Source organism: Perna viridis, chromosome 3, assembly GCF_037379345.1.
Source record: "Perna viridis isolate PV_CMFRI_1.1 ecotype Kerala chromosome 3, ASM3737934v1, whole genome shotgun sequence".
NCBI lineage: Eukaryota > Metazoa > Mollusca > Bivalvia > Mytilida > Mytilidae > Perna > Perna viridis.
The window spans coordinates 50,756,912-50,774,161 of record NC_142447.1 but is presented as its reverse complement, the minus strand read 5'-3'; the positions used below and the strand labels follow the sequence as shown (position 1 = coordinate 50,774,161).

The 17,250-nt window shown below is 31.5% G+C and overlaps 1 protein-coding gene across 1 annotated transcript; it reads left to right on the top strand.

Moving 5' to 3' along the window:
• The first annotated feature begins 4,754 nt into the window (after positions 1 to 4,754).
• On the top strand, positions 4,755 to 17,076 carry LOC148622779 (uncharacterized). Its single transcript, XM_088572973.1, has 3 exons — positions 4,755 to 4,794; positions 10,474 to 10,692; positions 15,987 to 17,076. Exons 2-3 carry the CDS (start codon positions 10,481 to 10,483, stop codon positions 17,074 to 17,076), a joined length of 1,302 nt encoding a protein of 433 aa, XP_088429099.1. The 5' UTR covers positions 4,755 to 4,794; positions 10,474 to 10,480.
• The last annotated feature ends 174 nt before the right edge of the window (positions 17,077 to 17,250 follow it).

Here is a 17,250-nt window from a genome sequence, read left to right as displayed (position 1 = left end):
ATTCTACCACCAGCGGCAATCAATATGAAGTCGTCAGTAGTCGAAGATGTCTGCAAAAATAAGGGTCAATGTGTCTTTCAATTTGGATAAAAATATTACAGTTAAAGACAGTTTGTTTCTATTTTTCACTCACCGAGGAGTCGTAATTCGATTGTTCCATTTTACTTCGATAATTGATTTGTGGAAAAGAGAACACAATGAAGCATGTTTTACACGTGTTCGGAGTCATAACGGGTTTAAAATATGTATTTACTTTGATACAACAAAATACCAATATAGCATTAGAGATGGCTGATAAGTGGACTGTTGTCCACCCTTTGCAATTTTATAATATACTCAATGTGATTTGTTCAAAGGAATAGAAAAATAATATATAAAAAAGTACACAAAGACTTATTTTCATTATTTAATGAAAATCAGATTGAATAGCATAGATCCCTTGAGAAAAACGTAAATTTTAAGTAGTCATTTTCTGTAATCTTATTAAGGACAGTTGGGCTTCAAAATTCTCAATAAAAATCTCCGGCAACTTTGGAAGGTCATTGAAGTCTACTAGTAAGAGTCTAGACGCTTCAAGGGGACTTTTACCTATCAATAGTTTGTGATTCTAATTATTTTTGAAAATTCATTTTGTTATTTGTCATTTTCAAATTAATGGGGAAAATAGTGAATTTAATTTAAAAATGACCGTAACATATAATGTGCATTATTTTCAAAATACTTTCCATGCATCCATATCTCACGTAAGGACATTTTATTTACTTAAAGTAGTATATACCTTTTCGTTACTCTTTATATACAGTTTGCCCCCGAGGGATAGCTATATTGACATCTTTGTTTACAACTGTTATTAAACTGATTTTACGGAAAACAAGAACAGTCAGAGAATGGTAATTACTGTATTTCAGATTTTGATTAAGACACTCTCATTTACTTGTGACAAATCGAAACCTTATACAATCGATGAATTAGAAACGATGCCCGGAGTTGAAGCCGTAGTATACGGATTAATCTTGATTCTTGCAGTAGCAGGAAGATAGAGGAAAACCTACAAGTTGATTAAAGACGCAGAAAACAAGTTTCTTACATACTGTCAACTATTTTTGGTATTAACTTTCGGGTGATCAAGACACAATTGATGGTTTCTTGTAATTTAATGACATCTTTGACTTGTGGGTTTATTTCTTATGGGGTTTCTTTTCAACGCTGCACAAAAATTAATTTATGTTTTTGTCAACAGGATTCTCCTTGTTTTCATCAGATGGAGACTTATCTTTATCTTAAGTATTCTCTAACATACGACATCCGGTTTGGTATGACATTGATAAAAATTCTAGAAGATCATGAATGTTATCTGAATGTAAAATCCATTACTGTGTACCAAAAAATAAGAAAAAGCTTTAAAGAGTAAAGAGAGGAAAAATATTGTTCTGGAGGGATAATATTATTTTGTATATGTTACACGACCATCAAACAAAACAAAAAAAAAGAGAACTATAAAAAAACTATAAAGTATCCACCAAGTAACGACTTAACGGACCTTTGTTTTATCAATTAACATAAACTTGACCCAATAGTTGTACATATATCAAAAGTCTTTTGTACATTGGCATTTGTATCTACTAACACTCTACATCATTTCTTGCCCTTGGTCCATGCTCCCAGTTTTTAATGGAGTCCGAGTTGCTCATTTGCGTTTGTTACTTTGTATGCATAATTTATTTATCTTTATTATTTAATTTTCAACTAATATTGTCATATTTAATGTAGGAGTGCCCAGATGAAAGGGAAGCTGAAGTAAATGAAACAAAAAATAGAAAACATGTGCTTTTGATATATTTTTAGCTTGACGTGTTTAATCCAGTGTGGGGCTTTTGTTATTCGAAGCAAGTCTTGCTTAAAATATACAAAAAGCACACGTTTGTTTTGTTTTTATTTACATGTATACACTTTTACCAGGTCATTCCTACAAAAGTTATCGACACACCAAATGAAAATTTTGCATGAAGGGTAATGGGAAACGTTTTTTATTTCTAGATCATTATTTGTAAATACTTCATGATATTGAAAATGTGACTGATAAACTAGTTTTGAATTTTGACCAAAAAAAGTAATTTAAAGATTTTTGTTTCATTATAGTATAGAAATCAAATTGACTAAATAAACATTCTCTTTAATGAAAACATGCCATCAGGCGGGGTTTCCTTCTTCTTTTTAAACATTCGATATAAGAACTTTTTTCTTTTTTTGTTATTTCCATGACATGACGAGAGTCCCACTAGAAGCAGGAACCACTCATCTTTTCAGAGCACAGGTGAGTTTATCCGCGGTTTTAGTGGGATACGTACCAGTAGGTATTTTCAATGTTACATTTGGGTTTTACAACTTGTTCTTCGATTTTTTGTCATTTTGACAAGGATATTCCCCTCAATATAGGCTTGTACACAGCCAAATGTGTAACACATGAGAATCATATGGTGTATATCATATGAATATCATATGAATCGAGTATGCTATGTTATAATCATATGTTTCAGTTTACATACGATCATATGTTGTCATTTTCCACTTTATTTATACAATAGGGAATCCCCATTCTTACACTACACACATTTTTATTATATGAATATATCAGTATGATTCTATTTACCTGCTAATCCAACATACGAAATATTTTTTTTATTTCATCATACTATATAATTAACACTGAAGAGTTCACTTCAATAAGGAAAAAAACTTCATGTATCAAAATTATGAATTAGATGTTCATTGGTCAAATTCTTCCATTTTTCGTGACACGATTTTTGGATGTATACTGCCAGAAAAAAGAACTTCTCATTCTTCAGACTGATTTTTAAATCCCTAAAGTGTGCAGAAATTGCAGCTAATTTGCAGGTTTTGCAAATAACTAAGACTTTGTTTAAAAGTTAATTCTTATCCGAAGACCTAATTTTGCATTTTGTCAAAAATGTCACTGTAATTTGTCAAATAAATGTGTTTTCGGGTCATATGTTTTGCAGTGTTCACGTGTGTTGAGAGTGTTAATTACAATGAACTGGACAAAATGACCAGTGGTATTTGTGGTGAAGAAAAAGGAAGTGATGACAACCACTGTTTACTGCCACGCCTTTCCTTTACGACAATTGTATGCCCGCAAGCCCTTGAAACCAAATGGCCAAAAATATTGTGAAACTCAGAAGCTTGATTATTTGTTTTAATGATTTCAGACATTTTCTTGTTGATGCGCGTAGTGAATTGTTTTGTATAATGACAAGAATAAAATACTTTCTACACGTATAATAGGGATTATTTATCTAATGTATATATTTCTCTTGTTTACGTACCGAAAGTAAAACAAAAAACATGAAAGTTCAACTTTCTAAAGTACTGTTCTTAACATTCTTAAGCATGAATATCAAAAGCCCAAAAAACATGTTATGGGATAAACATACATATTTATATATAATGTTAAATAGTGTATAGTCTATTTACCATACAATACAGCCAATTTAATCTTTACTTCTTCTGTAGTTAGATTATACTTTAATGTGGCTTTTCTATTTACGTTTCTCTCTCTTGACGGACTTGAAATTATTTTTTTGTCAGTTGTGTTGTCTTATTTGTGTTTCTGGGATTGTTTTGTTAACGAATGTAATCTCGTTTATACCTTTATTATTGCTACGATTTCATACATTGCTTTATTCTTACAGAGACGTTATTTTTTTTTAATTAAAAGAATAAGAAAAATATTTGTCAAATCTTTCTCTGCAAAAGAGTTTTGTTGACATGAACTATAAGTACATAATCGAAGGCGAATGCAACTGTCAAAGAGCACGATTTACTTTAATCTATTGTCATTTTCATTGAAAAGTTTAATGATGTATTATTTCGACATGAATTCCCATATTTCCATATAATTTTCCTTTTGGTTTCAATATGAGCGTATTTTATACCAAATTTCTATATAGATCATGTTTGAAAAATAGTTTAGACATGACATGAATAGTTGTTGAATAAATAAGTTTATATCTTGAACAGTTGTTGTCTAAACGTATCACTTAGTAAATACAATAAAACAAGTTTTCAGTTAACACTTTCCATTAGCTCTGGTTTCATTACACAGGTCGTGAAGCCAAACCAAAGCTCATCGAAAAACAACGTGGGATTTTATCATTTTGTCATATTTATGATTTTGGACATAATTCAATGACGTTCAATTTAATATTCTAGGAAAAGTTTCTGTATTCAAAAATGGAAAGTAATGGATAATTATTTTTATGTACGTCATACGGAACTCGACAGTTTAATGTTTTATTTATAGAAAACATCTAGCTGAAATGATCATGTTTCCAAATTCTAACTTCCATGACTAAATAACCATATTTAGTATCATCTGATTAACTCGCCACCAAACAGTATTGTATGTCAAATCTGATAGTTAATGTTACCCTATAGCTGGCACGCGCTGCTCGCGATCAGATTATCCAAACGAACAAATACGAGCGCACGTGCGTTGCCATAGTTGGTGAAATCAGTAATTGGTATCCGTTTTATACAGGCAGTTGTAATTATCTTTCTATGATCCCTATAAACAAGTGTTTTCAGTTTCATTTTTTTGTGTGTTAATAAAATCAATAGCAGCTCTAAGTCACACCCTTTCCAGAATGTATCCAATAAAGCTAGTGATCTCATTATAATAATTAATTGTATTAATATTACTAGACAAATCTAGCCAAAACTTATTTGACTTTGGTCCGAGGTTAGACTTAATTGAGCTTATGATATACCAAAAGGGTAAGTTTAAAGTTTATATGCATTTGCTACATTGTCGTCTCTTCTACATAGTAATATATTAAAATATCAGTGATAAAGGTAAGCTTATATGTATACATTAACTCTATCTATTTTTACTTCTTATCATGGATTGTTTCCAATTATACTGAACTATATAAAATATTATTGGATAACAAGTATTATAAATAATTGTCTTGTTTTATCCCCAGACTTAATTACATATTTCTTAGATTTTAGATCTTTTAATTCATTTATTTTTTATAGAAAATTTTATTATCTTGATTAAGTTGAAGATTAAATTCGCTAACAGAAAAATAAATATGTAAAGTTTGAAAGGCGAAGAAAATTTGAACATATTTGACAACTGAACCAAAGGAATAAACTCATTCCAAGCAAAAAATGTATAATGGCGAACCCATATGAGCAAAATAAATGCAATTCAAGTATTGCTTTTGAAGACAAATCCAAAGATAATTTTCAGGATATACTGTACTCGTCTTCATGTATAATTTTGTAAAAATATCAACAAACTATTGGCATATCAAACAAGCCAGATACAGCATTACTTACGTGAAATGTTGCTTTAAAAAAGTCAATTCTTGTACGGACAATTTTCTTCAATTCAATAATAATGTTTTTTACTTATTACCAGTATTATGTAAACTATGATTTGATTGTTACAAATATCCATTAAAACATGCTTTGATAATATTAAATTATCATATGAACTAGTGCACAAAATGGTAAGTAGTTGTAAAAAAAAACTTGGGTAAGATTAATTGAACTTTAAGGTGATAATTGAAGTTAGGAATATCAAAAGGCAATTTATTTCTTGTCATATATTTAAGAACAAAGTGATAACAGTTCGATACAAACATCAAAATATACCTAATGATAAGTACAAGCCCAGATAATTCATTGTATAAAGATGAGTTTGTTAATTTTGAGTGAGAAAGATTTGTTTTATTGTCTGTGGTCCTTTAATGGACTCTTTGCCTAAAATTTTGTTGTAAACATTATTTTAAGAATTTGTCAGAATTTCCAAAAAAATAAAAAAACAAAAACAAAACAAAACAAAACAAAAAACAACTCTAAAAAGAGAAATAAATGAATATAAAAGCAATTGCGAAACCGAGACGTTTACCATTTTACTAATGAAAATAACGACAATAAATAAATGCATAATTTTGATTAAAGCTACATGCATTTCAACTACTTGAGGTTTCAAAACGTTACAAATCTTGGGCCTTGGGTGGTGGCATCGTATTTATACTAAATTAAAAGCACTTTTAATAGATTATATAAATACATATTAATCCTAAGATGAGATGCAAATATAGTCCTAATTTGGAATGCCTAATGGAGCTTCTTTAATTACTTACTCTATCAAACACAAATTCATTATGAAAGGAACATAGTGATCACTCTTTTTCATTGATTTCATCTCAGCTATTTCTTTAGATAATTCTTCTGACAATATTTGGTTTTTTTTTCTTTTTTTCTTTTTTGGAAGACATTTTGTAATGAAAACTTTCATTTGCATATATAGTTTTGAACACAAATAAAGCACAAGACAATGCGCAAAAATTACTTTAGAATTAAAATATTTGTGTATATAGTTTACATGGCATATATTGCTTTCTCTTTTTGACATCATAAGAATGTTTCAATTAAGATGGTTTTTTTTTATAAAGACATAACAATTAGACATGATGAATTTCATTGAACTTCATCATTTGTATTTTGTATCTTAAACACGTGCATATATTCATTAACAGATATTATAATAAATTCGTAAGAAAAGTGACTTGAGGCCAATATTAAAAAAAAAATCTGTTTAACTCGAAACATTAAGACATGTGCTTGAGAGTAAATTTAGCGCTTTTTATACGACGACTTTTTACTGGCGTATAATGGTATGGCGCTGTCGTCAATATCGTCGTCGCTGTCTGTAGACCAGGGATGGGGTAAACATAATCGGTAATTATAATTATCTGTAATCGATTACATATTGATAAGTAATCATATGTTATCGATTACTGGGTAAACAAGTGGTGTAATCATGATTGATTATTTTTTGGTTGCATTATGATTACATTACCTACAAAAAATGTTCTGTAAAATATATTATTATGGATCAGTATTTTCCTTTTTATGTTATTTATCAAACTTATCATCTTGACTGATTTTAGCAATTTTTTTTTCAATTCGTTTTTTTATACACATGTAATATATTTGCAAAATCCTCTATGACATAACGTTGTCATAAAAAATGTGAAATAATTGTTGAATAAACGGCATTTTTCTTTATTTGTAACTTATTTTGTTGTGGCTTGATGAAATGTTTATGAAGAAATAAAGTTTAATGGAATTCTATATTTTAAATTTATATTTATATATAATTTTTTTAATTTTGCTTCAGAGAAATACGTTTTTTCCATTAAACCTAAAATACATGTAATGTGTTATATCTCTGTAAATAATAATTTAATTAAAAGATTGAAATAGCCTCAAGAAAAAGTAAGTTAATGTACATAACTGCAGCACAAACATATTACTCAATGCTATTGTTTGTAATTTACTTTCCTTGTTAAATTTTATCTCCTGAATAAAACAGACAATTATTCTACTGATTAGAGTAAAATACATTTGGCCCACTAATAAGAGTAAAATAAAACAAATCAATGTAACTGTCAATGTACACTTTTCTAAAGTCGTGTCTATGATAGCATTGAAAATATGTACATAATACAGGAATTATTTCCTCTGCTTTAAAATTATTTAAAGTATTTTGCTAAATATGTCATTACATTAACTATGCCAAGGGTGTTATCATGGTTTGCCCACTTTTAATTAATGGTTTAAATATACATAGTGGGTTGTGTTGTTTTAACAATTATGTTTGTTTTTGAGATCTAGGTATATTTTTACCTGTATTTTACCTGTAAAATTTGATAAAGAATATTATGTTCCACTTTTGAATTAGTAGGAATAAGCATCTTCCCAGATAGAAGTTACAAGTACATGTACAAATAGCACACAAAATGCTTTATGTGTAAATAAGAGCTTTAAACAATAATGATAGAAAAATACAAATATAAATAAATACATAATAGGAAAATATGATAATAACAAATATGCATTATATATGCACTATTTTACTATACAGTACTAATCATTAAGAAAAAAAAATGTATGGTACCATGTCTTGCTGACAATATTTAATGCAAGCAGTCGATGTAACCTTAACATTTCTCAGCATTCAATTTTATTCGGCTGCAGTGCGTGTGACATATATAAAACACAAGATTAAATCAAAATCATCAACACCAGAGTTAAGGAACGAATGTCGCACAAAAAAGTGACGTGTAAAAAGTCGCAGAAAAAAAGTCGCGGGATATAAGTCACTGTTTATATATAGTGGAGTTTTTAGTGAAAATATCAATTGTAAATTTTAAAAATTTGTACTTCAGGATGCCTTTTATATCATCTAATACTGAAATTAAATAATTTTATAGTATGTTTGCATATTAATGTCTGATAAGGTGAAAGTTTAATTTTCAAATAAAAAAGAAATTCCAATTGTCATAGAAGCCATTAAGTTTCTTTCTTAGTATTTGTACTTATAAAGTGGCCACATCAACAAGGACATTTGGAAGACAAGTGAAAAGATGAAATAAAAGCATTTTCTTTAGAAAAACGATACATTTTTCCAAAACAGATGTTACACCTAAATACAAATATATAGTTTTTGGTGGAGATTCCTCATACTTTGTAAGAAATAATTCCAAATCGTCTTCCAAATATACATTTTTGTCCAGTGTGGTGGACGTGTTTTTTAATAAACGGTCGGCATTCCAATGGGAACAAATTGTGCATCTTTCCTTGCTGACCTATTCCTTCACTCTTATTAGGCTGACTTTATAGCCAATCTGACAATCTGATCCGAAAGAAAGAATATCGCTTGGCTAGATCCTTTAATCTCAGTTTTCGCTATATATATGACGTAGTATTTTAAAACATCCTAATTTCGGGGATTTGATACATCGCATCTACCCCAAAGAACTTGAGATGAAGGATACTACAGCCTCATATCTTGACCTACGCTTAGGAATCGATGGTAAAGGAAAACTATTGACCAAACTTTACGACAAACGTGATGACTTTTCATTCAGAATTGTCAACTTTCTTTTCATCTGTGGCAACATCCCTTCAGCACCTGCAAATGGAGTGTTCATATCACAACTCATATATTATGCTAGAGCTTGCCGAAACTACGCAGACTTTTTGTATCGCGCTAGAACTCTAACAAGTAGGCTTCTGGGACAGGGCTATGTTGCTACAAAATTGAAGTCATCACTACAGAAGTTTTATGGTCGTCATCATGAACTCGTGGATCGTTATAGTGTATTAATCTGCACCATGAAAAGTGATTTATTCAACGGGTCATAATTTTCCTTTCCTCGTTTGTCTACCCCGGACTTGACTTTTTATTAGCAACTCGTCGAGTGTTTCTAGAAAAAACAGAGGACGCTTACCCTACCGTTGCACCTGGTCCATGCTCCCAGTTTTAGTGGAGTCCGAGTTAATCATTTGCTTTTGTTACTTTGTATGTATGATTTTAGATACTTTATGTTCTTTGTTGTGTATGTCTGTTTTCCATGTCTGGTCTTTGTCCCTGGATTACATTCTTTTGATTACCGCTATAATCTTGGTTCCCTTGATTTCTTTTTAGTATAAACTGTTTGGTAGTATTTTGTAAAAAAATTAATAAAAAATAAATATTATATGAAGATATGCACTTCTTTCCTTTTTTCTACATTTTGATACATTAAAAGAAGCAAGCAACTATTGCTTCAAATATACATAGAAACATACATGTACATGTATGACACCTATTTTGAAACGGACTATACAAATTCATGGTCAGTGAACCCTTTGTCTTTTTTGTTTATATAACTGATTTATAATTGTCGTACTTAAAAGTGGGCAAACCAGGATGAAACCATACCAAAGAAGTATTTTCTTTTATTTATGTGTGGGAATATTTGAAGTAATTTCATATGTAATCATGAAGTACTCATATGCAATCAATCACATTTCAAATTATGAGTAATAATGATGTAATTGATTACATTTTACCCTATGTTATCATTTTATAATCGATTACAAATGAAAGTAATAAGTCCCAATCCTGTTGTAGACACTGGGTTTTCGTGAGATAACCTTGGCGTAAGTTTGTTGTTCTTTATACAATTATACAATTAAGGTTCCAATCCACAGAATAAGGGTTTGTAATGAATTTTGGGTTGTGTACACAAACAAAGATAATAAAATTTGAAACCTTGAAGTTAGACTAAACTTAACACAATGTAAATTCCCTTTCGAAACAAGAAATGACTTTTTTATATACAAAACTTAACTTAGAATACTCTACCAAAATAATTTTATAAAAACAAAATTATGCTAGTTTACTGATTTCTTCGATTTACACACAAGGATTTATCATGAAATGAACTTGGTTCATAAGAGCTGCTCTAAACTACATCTCTTGATACGCATAGACACTGAAATTTTCTACAGGTTTTTTTTTTTTTTTTTTTTTTGCTGCCGATTTTCTTTAAAGATTCAGTTTAAGCATTGGTCAGTGATATGAAGCTTTTTTAACAATGTATATAGGTGAGAGATGTTTCCTGAACACCACGAACCGTATAGTTGTAATAATGGTAACAGTAATGATGGATGGAGAAGTGCCACACCACATGATACTAAACCTTTCTGTATGGAGTATAATAAATCTCCAGTAGAAGTCAGTGTTAATACCTACCCAGTTGCTACCATAGAAGTGGATCAAGTCCCAAGTCTCTTCAATATTTCACCATGTGCATCGGTATATAAGTATGTATGAAGTTTCAATTGTTCCAATCCACATTTCTGCAAGAAAAAAATGTAAAAAGTCAAGGACATTATTTAGATTTTTTTCGATAACCATATTAAAAGGTTTTAAAGTAAGGCACATATTAAACTGCGACTTCAGATTATCTGTAAACAGTTAGTTGTGCATGAACAGATTTCTGCTGTTTTATACCTTACTTTTTATCGTATTTTTTTCCTGTAACTATGTCATTATGTTTGTAACTGCAAAGTTGAGTAAATGTATTCTGGGCTTAAAAATGTGTAATTTTACTTTTAGAGTATAATAAGAATATCATAATCATAATTCAACAAGATTTAACATTCATTTTATATTTTGGTTTTTTTTTTCACGAGGCATCATCTGCATACAAAATATAAAAACTAACAGCGACAGTTAAAAAAATAATAAGATAATTAATTGGAAAAGGTGAATAACCAATGTATAATCACGAGTGTCGAAGAACGCATAAATTTAACATCTGCGCACAAGTTAAATCTTAATGCGTTCTTTGCACGAGTGATCATATTTTGGTCATTCACGATAACCAGTTGATTATCTTATTTATTATATTGAATTTCTCCATTATTCGTTGCAATTTTCAGCATAAATTTTAAATTTTGGGAACGGGGATTGATATTCGTGTCGTGACGTGCGGGAGAATATCCGAGAGGGAAATTACAGAATTTATTTAACAGTGTGAAATATCGATTTGTTTTTTTTTACATATTCGATAAATCACTGCTATCTATATAATAATACGATATAACTCATTGGTGACATAGCGAATCAGTGATCAGTGCGACTGACGTACATTTTCCTAAGTGATGATTTTCATATACAAATGCTCCCGAACTCGAACATAATAGCATATAATGCATTGTCATTGCCTTCTAGGAAACTTAAGTCAAATCACAATTCATCGCATTTGCATTTACTCGGAAAATGCACATTGGATCAGTGTTATTTCTTTCCATAAATGTTAATACAAAAGATAAAGAACTATCATGCATCTCTGGTTTACATCATTTTGGCGTTTCGTTTAATGACTTAAATAAGCATCGGTACAAATGCTAGTACCTGGTCTATTTGTCCGATATTTTATAGCTTTCTTTAATTTTCAAGTATTAACATTGACTCGCTCATAGGGTCTTTACATAGAAACTAACACACTATATTTATAAGCAGTTTTTGGTATGACATGGGTTGTGTCCTTATTGTATGACTTATGATGTACCGGGGATCTCAACGCAGCATTGGAAAAATTGGGATAAAATACATACGGTGAGGATATTAATTTTGTAGGTTTAAACTGGTCTGGAGCTGGTTTGTCGGTGACTGCTAGTAGTCCTTTGTTTGTTCATTTGTGTAAAGTATAATCAGTTTCTTCATTTCTGTTTTACAAGGGACTCAGACCGTTTTGAACAGATTTCTAGGTGTGTTAAACTGTGTAATATTTTTTCCACAATGGCCAGATTTATAAGGTTCGCTGCATCTGTTTAAAATGTTGTTTTGGGGCCAGCTGAAGCCTGCCCTGTGGTGTGAGGATTTCTTCATCGTTTATTGAAGACCCACGGGTGGCGTCGAGCTGACATTTTCATCTCGGTGGAGTTGTCTCTTTGACATTTTCACCATTTCAATTATCGCTATATTCTGTCTGGATCAGGTATATGAAGCAAACTTCTGTCCAAATGTCTAGCTTATATTAATTTCAATTCATTTAAGGTATGCTTATGTCTGAATACCAAGCCTCAGTTAACTCAATAGGTATTTTAGACAGGCATCTGACGCAAATACTAAATATTTTCTTTTATCTGTAAAGAGCATGTTTTTAACATGTTAATACACATATGAGCCTATCTACTCATCTTCAAGGTGGACAACCATTGTTCAATGATATAAGGAAATTTAAAGAAGCTCCCCTGAAGTGACAATGTCTATATTAACGAGTGAACTTTGTCAACTTTACTTTTCATAATTTAAATATAAGATCGCATTTCAGACTGGTATTTAGCTTTCAAAATAAATATTAAAGTTATACAAAAGTGTCAGAGACTATGTGTTTATACAAACAATAAGATGGGCTACCTTATTGGTTTTATAGTTATATTCAGATAATTCCATTTTTAATTAGCCCACAAATGACCATTAAAGTCCTCCTAGTTTTTTGAAAATTGTTTGTTTTGTTTCTAGTTACTGCAATGTTCATACCATGATAAATATATGCATTGCTATTTATATTTATGTTTGGATTAATGAAGGTTTGGATTATATATACTTTCCCCTTTATCAATATGTGATTATTAAATAAATGACTCTCACTTGGAAGTATATTCGGGAACATCTTGGTAAGTTTTTGTGCGAAAAAAAAAAACAACAAAAAAACGCTTATAAAATAGCATTAGAAAGTATGCTAAAGTTGTGTTTTATTGAAAAATATTATGTTTCCGACAAACAGATAATAGATTATGGATTTTCATGTCAGTAAAGTAATTTTTGTATACATAGTTTTTACTTGTATAGAATTATTATTTTATCTTAAAATTGACGCACCTTCCAAAAAGACGGTACATCTAGATATGTAGAGTTTCCTCAGTAAAGAACAATTCCAAATCATCTTCCAAATATACCGAAAAACGATGTTTTTTTTAATGCTGGAATTGTTTTATCGACAACCTATTTGTCCAGTGTGGTGGATGCGTTTTTCAACAAACGGTCGGCATTCCAATGGGAACAAATTCTGCTCTACTTGCTGACCTATTCCTTCGCTCTTATAAGGCAGACTTTAAAGCTGATCGCATCCAAAAATAAAAATAATAGAAACATCGTTAAGCTATATCCTTTAATTTCGGTTTCCACTATGTAGATGAAGTATTATCGTTAAACAATCCTAGTTTCGTGGATTTTTATACATCGCATCTACCTCAAAGAACTTGAGATAAAGGATACTACAGACACTATTAGCCTCATACCTTGACCTACACTTAGAGATCAATGGAAAAGGAAAACTATTGACCAAACTATACCACAAACTCGATGACTTTTCATTACGTATTGGCAATTTTCCTTTCATCTGTGGCAATATCCCTTCAGCACCTGCGCATGGAGTTTCATATCACAACTCATACGTTATGCCAGTGTTTGCCATAACTGCGCAGACGTTTTGTATCGCTAAACTTCTTACAACTGAGCTTTTGAAACAAGATTATGTTGCTACAAGACTGAAGTCATCACTACAGAAGTTTTATGGTCGCCATCTTGAACTCATGGATCGTTACGGTGTATCCGTCTGCACAATGAAAACTGATTTATTCAACGTGTCATAGTTCATTTCTTGTCCACCTCGGACTTGATTTTTTATGAACAACTCGGCAGGTGTTTCTAGGAAAGGAGAAGACGCTAATCCCACCATTGTACTTGGTCCATGTTCCCAGTTTTTAGTGGAGTCCGAGTTTCTCGTTTACTTTTGTTACTTTGTATATCTTATGTTCCTTATTGTGTGTGCCTGTTTTCAAAGTCTGGTCTTTGTCCCTGGATTACATTCTTTTGATTTCCGCTAGAATCGTGGTTCATTTGATTACTCTTCCACACAAAGTTTAAGACTTTTTGAAACTCGTGGCTAGGATTAACATCAAGTTCATTGTATGATGTTCTTTTTATTTCCACTTACTTATTGTTCGTATCTTCTGTACTGTTTGGACAACTGGTTTTTACCGATTTTGACTGTTGGCAATTTGTGTTGAAATATATCGGAATTAATGAACTGCAATGGAATCGGGAGCTTTAGTGTGCATAAAACCTGGTTTTAAACTACGCAGACTTTTTGTATCGCGCTGGAACTCTAACAAATAGGCTTCTGGAACAGGGTTATGTTGCTACAAGATTGAAGTCATCACTACAGAAGTTTTATGGTCGTCATCATGAACTCGTGGATCGTTATGGTATATCCATCTGTACCATGAAAACTGATTTATTCAACGGTTCATAATTTTCCTTTTCTCGTTTGTTTACCCCGGACTTGACTTTTTAAGAGTAACTCGGCGGGTGTTTCTAGAAAAACAGAGGACGCTGACCCTAACGGTGCACCTGGTCCATGCTCCCAGTTTTTAGTGGAATCCGAGTTAATCATTTGCTTTTGTTACTTTGTATGTATGATTTTAGATACTTTATGTTCTTTGTTGTGTATGTCTGTTTTCCATGTCTGGTCTTTGTCCCTGGATTACATTCTTTTGATTACCGCTATAACCTTGGTTTCCTTGATTCCGGTTTTTTGCCCTGATATTGCCATTTGTTATATGGACTTTTCTTTTAGACTATTCCTTTTGACTACTGTCTAGATTTTCAGTTCGGTAATTTTGTTATAACACTTCATTTATAAATAGTTTCAAAATTCGACAAATTCTATGGTTTGTTTGTTTCATTTTTAAAATACATAAATTATCTTAAAGTTAAATGATTGTGCTGAATATTATGATTTAATTTCCTAACTTAGATTACATGGATACCAATCAGTTCCGTATCGCATTTTTCGAAACAATTTTGTGTCTTTCAAACAGTATTCAGTGCCTGGGTATATTGATAAAAGTTTGCATAAGTACCGGAATCATGGAACAGCATTATACACTGAAGGGACTTTTTTTCTTTTTTTAGTCCACAAAAAATAACTGAATATTTATTATTCAATATTGTCAAGTCTCGGGCTCTCTTTGCTCCTAGTTAATTCTGAATTTTTGTGTAGCTTGTTTTTTTTGTGTGTAGTTTTTAGTTTTGGTTTTATATGTAATGTATTATTTTGTTGTCTACATTGTGTGTATACATTTTAACTGAGTATTTGGATTGATATTTTTACTTCTAAATCTTAAAAGAGAGTAAAATGAATATAATTTCGCTTACTCCTAGTGTAGTGAACACACGTGCTTTATTAATGAACAGCGTAACTCCCTAATGGCAAACCATAAATTCGTTAGTCATCATACAAATTATATTTCCTTCTGGGTAGAAATTAATGTGATATATGTCAGTTGACGTTGTTCTGGTTTTAGGTGGTTCGACTTGCTACCTTCTTCATTTTTCCTTGTGTGTGTGTAATTTCTTGTTGTATTTAATGGTGCTATATGCATATATTTGTGTGTTAGATGTTTGAATTATCGTGATTATGCTCTCTTGTTGTTATCATCTGATCAAAGAAAAATATACATTTGTTTGTATTGTTTCAGTTAGCTTCCGAATAGTGTTATATGTCTAAAATAATAAATAAATGCTTTATTGTTTTTTCCAGAGATTATTCAGTCTTAAAGGAGAAATCACAAGATATTGCTGATGCTCTACTCTCCCTAAAGCACACAGTAGTCTGCCCCTCATACACAGGGAGAATGTCACCGACCGTACACATCAATCAATGTCCTCCAACACCAAACAATTTTCAACATCCTCAACATGTGTCATATGTGAGTCCAGGGAATCAATACCGCCAAAATATGTATTCTCCTCCACCAGGATCTCAGTATGGGGTGTTTCAGTATCCTACGGAAGGATTTCAGAACCAAACCAATATGTTCCCTTCGATGAGTGTTAATGTGTCAATGAGTATGAATGTTGGGGTTCCACATGGAATATCTAACAACCAGTACAATGTTCAGCAACAATGGCAAGGAAACCAACAAACGTCTCCAAATAAATACGTACCGCAATATCAACAAACGCAGTATGGAATGGGACCGGTTTCTCCACAATATCCTAACATTCAAAATCACGCATATCCCCAACCATATTCATTCACATCGGAAGTTCGTCACATTCCAAATTCTGAATCTAAAAATTTTCTATATAGATCAAGTGATACATATAAAGGAGCTTCTCGTTTCTGTGCTGTCTCTCACTGGAAAAGACTTAAGTTGACAAGCAGTCATCTCAATGCTGTCAATTTACAAGCTGATTCTAATAAAGTTAACTTGTGTCGAATATGCGGGAAGACTTATGCCAGACCAAGTACGTTGAAAACACACTTGCGAACTCACAGTGGGGAAAAGCCGTATAAGTGTTCGACTTGTAGCAAATCATTTTCCCAAGCTGCTAATCTTACTGCTCATGTTAGGACACACAGCGGCGAAAAACCTTTCAGATGTCCAATGTGTGATAGAAGATTTTCACAAAGTTCATCTGTTACAACACATATGCGCACGCACTCTGGTGAACGTCCATATCGATGTCGATTGTGTAAAAAAGCTTTTTCCGACAGTTCAACTTTAACGAAACATTTGAGAATACATAGTGGAGAGAAACCGTACCAGTGTAAACTATGTCTTTTAAGATTTTCTCAATCAGGCAACCTTAATAGACACATGAGAGTTCATGCTAATTCATCCTAACTAAAAAAGTGTCTTTGTACAATATCCGTTAAAATAGTCTTAGTATTGAAGTCGACACCACATTTGTTTTGAATAGGAAATAACGGTATAGGAATTTGTCTTCTAATATTGTAAGAAAAGTTTACACTACATTCTCTTGTTTTGTCACTTTAAGCCAGACATTACACTTTTGGC

Coding starts and splice junctions, on each gene's coding strand:
- LOC148622779 (XM_088572973.1), top strand. CDS start 10,481: ATGTTTCCTGAACACCACGAACCGTATAGTTGTAATAATGGTAACAGT. Junction 10,693..15,986: donor CCATGTGCATCGGTATATAA/GTATGTATGAAG, acceptor TGTTTTTTCCAG/AGATTATTCAGTCTTAAAGG.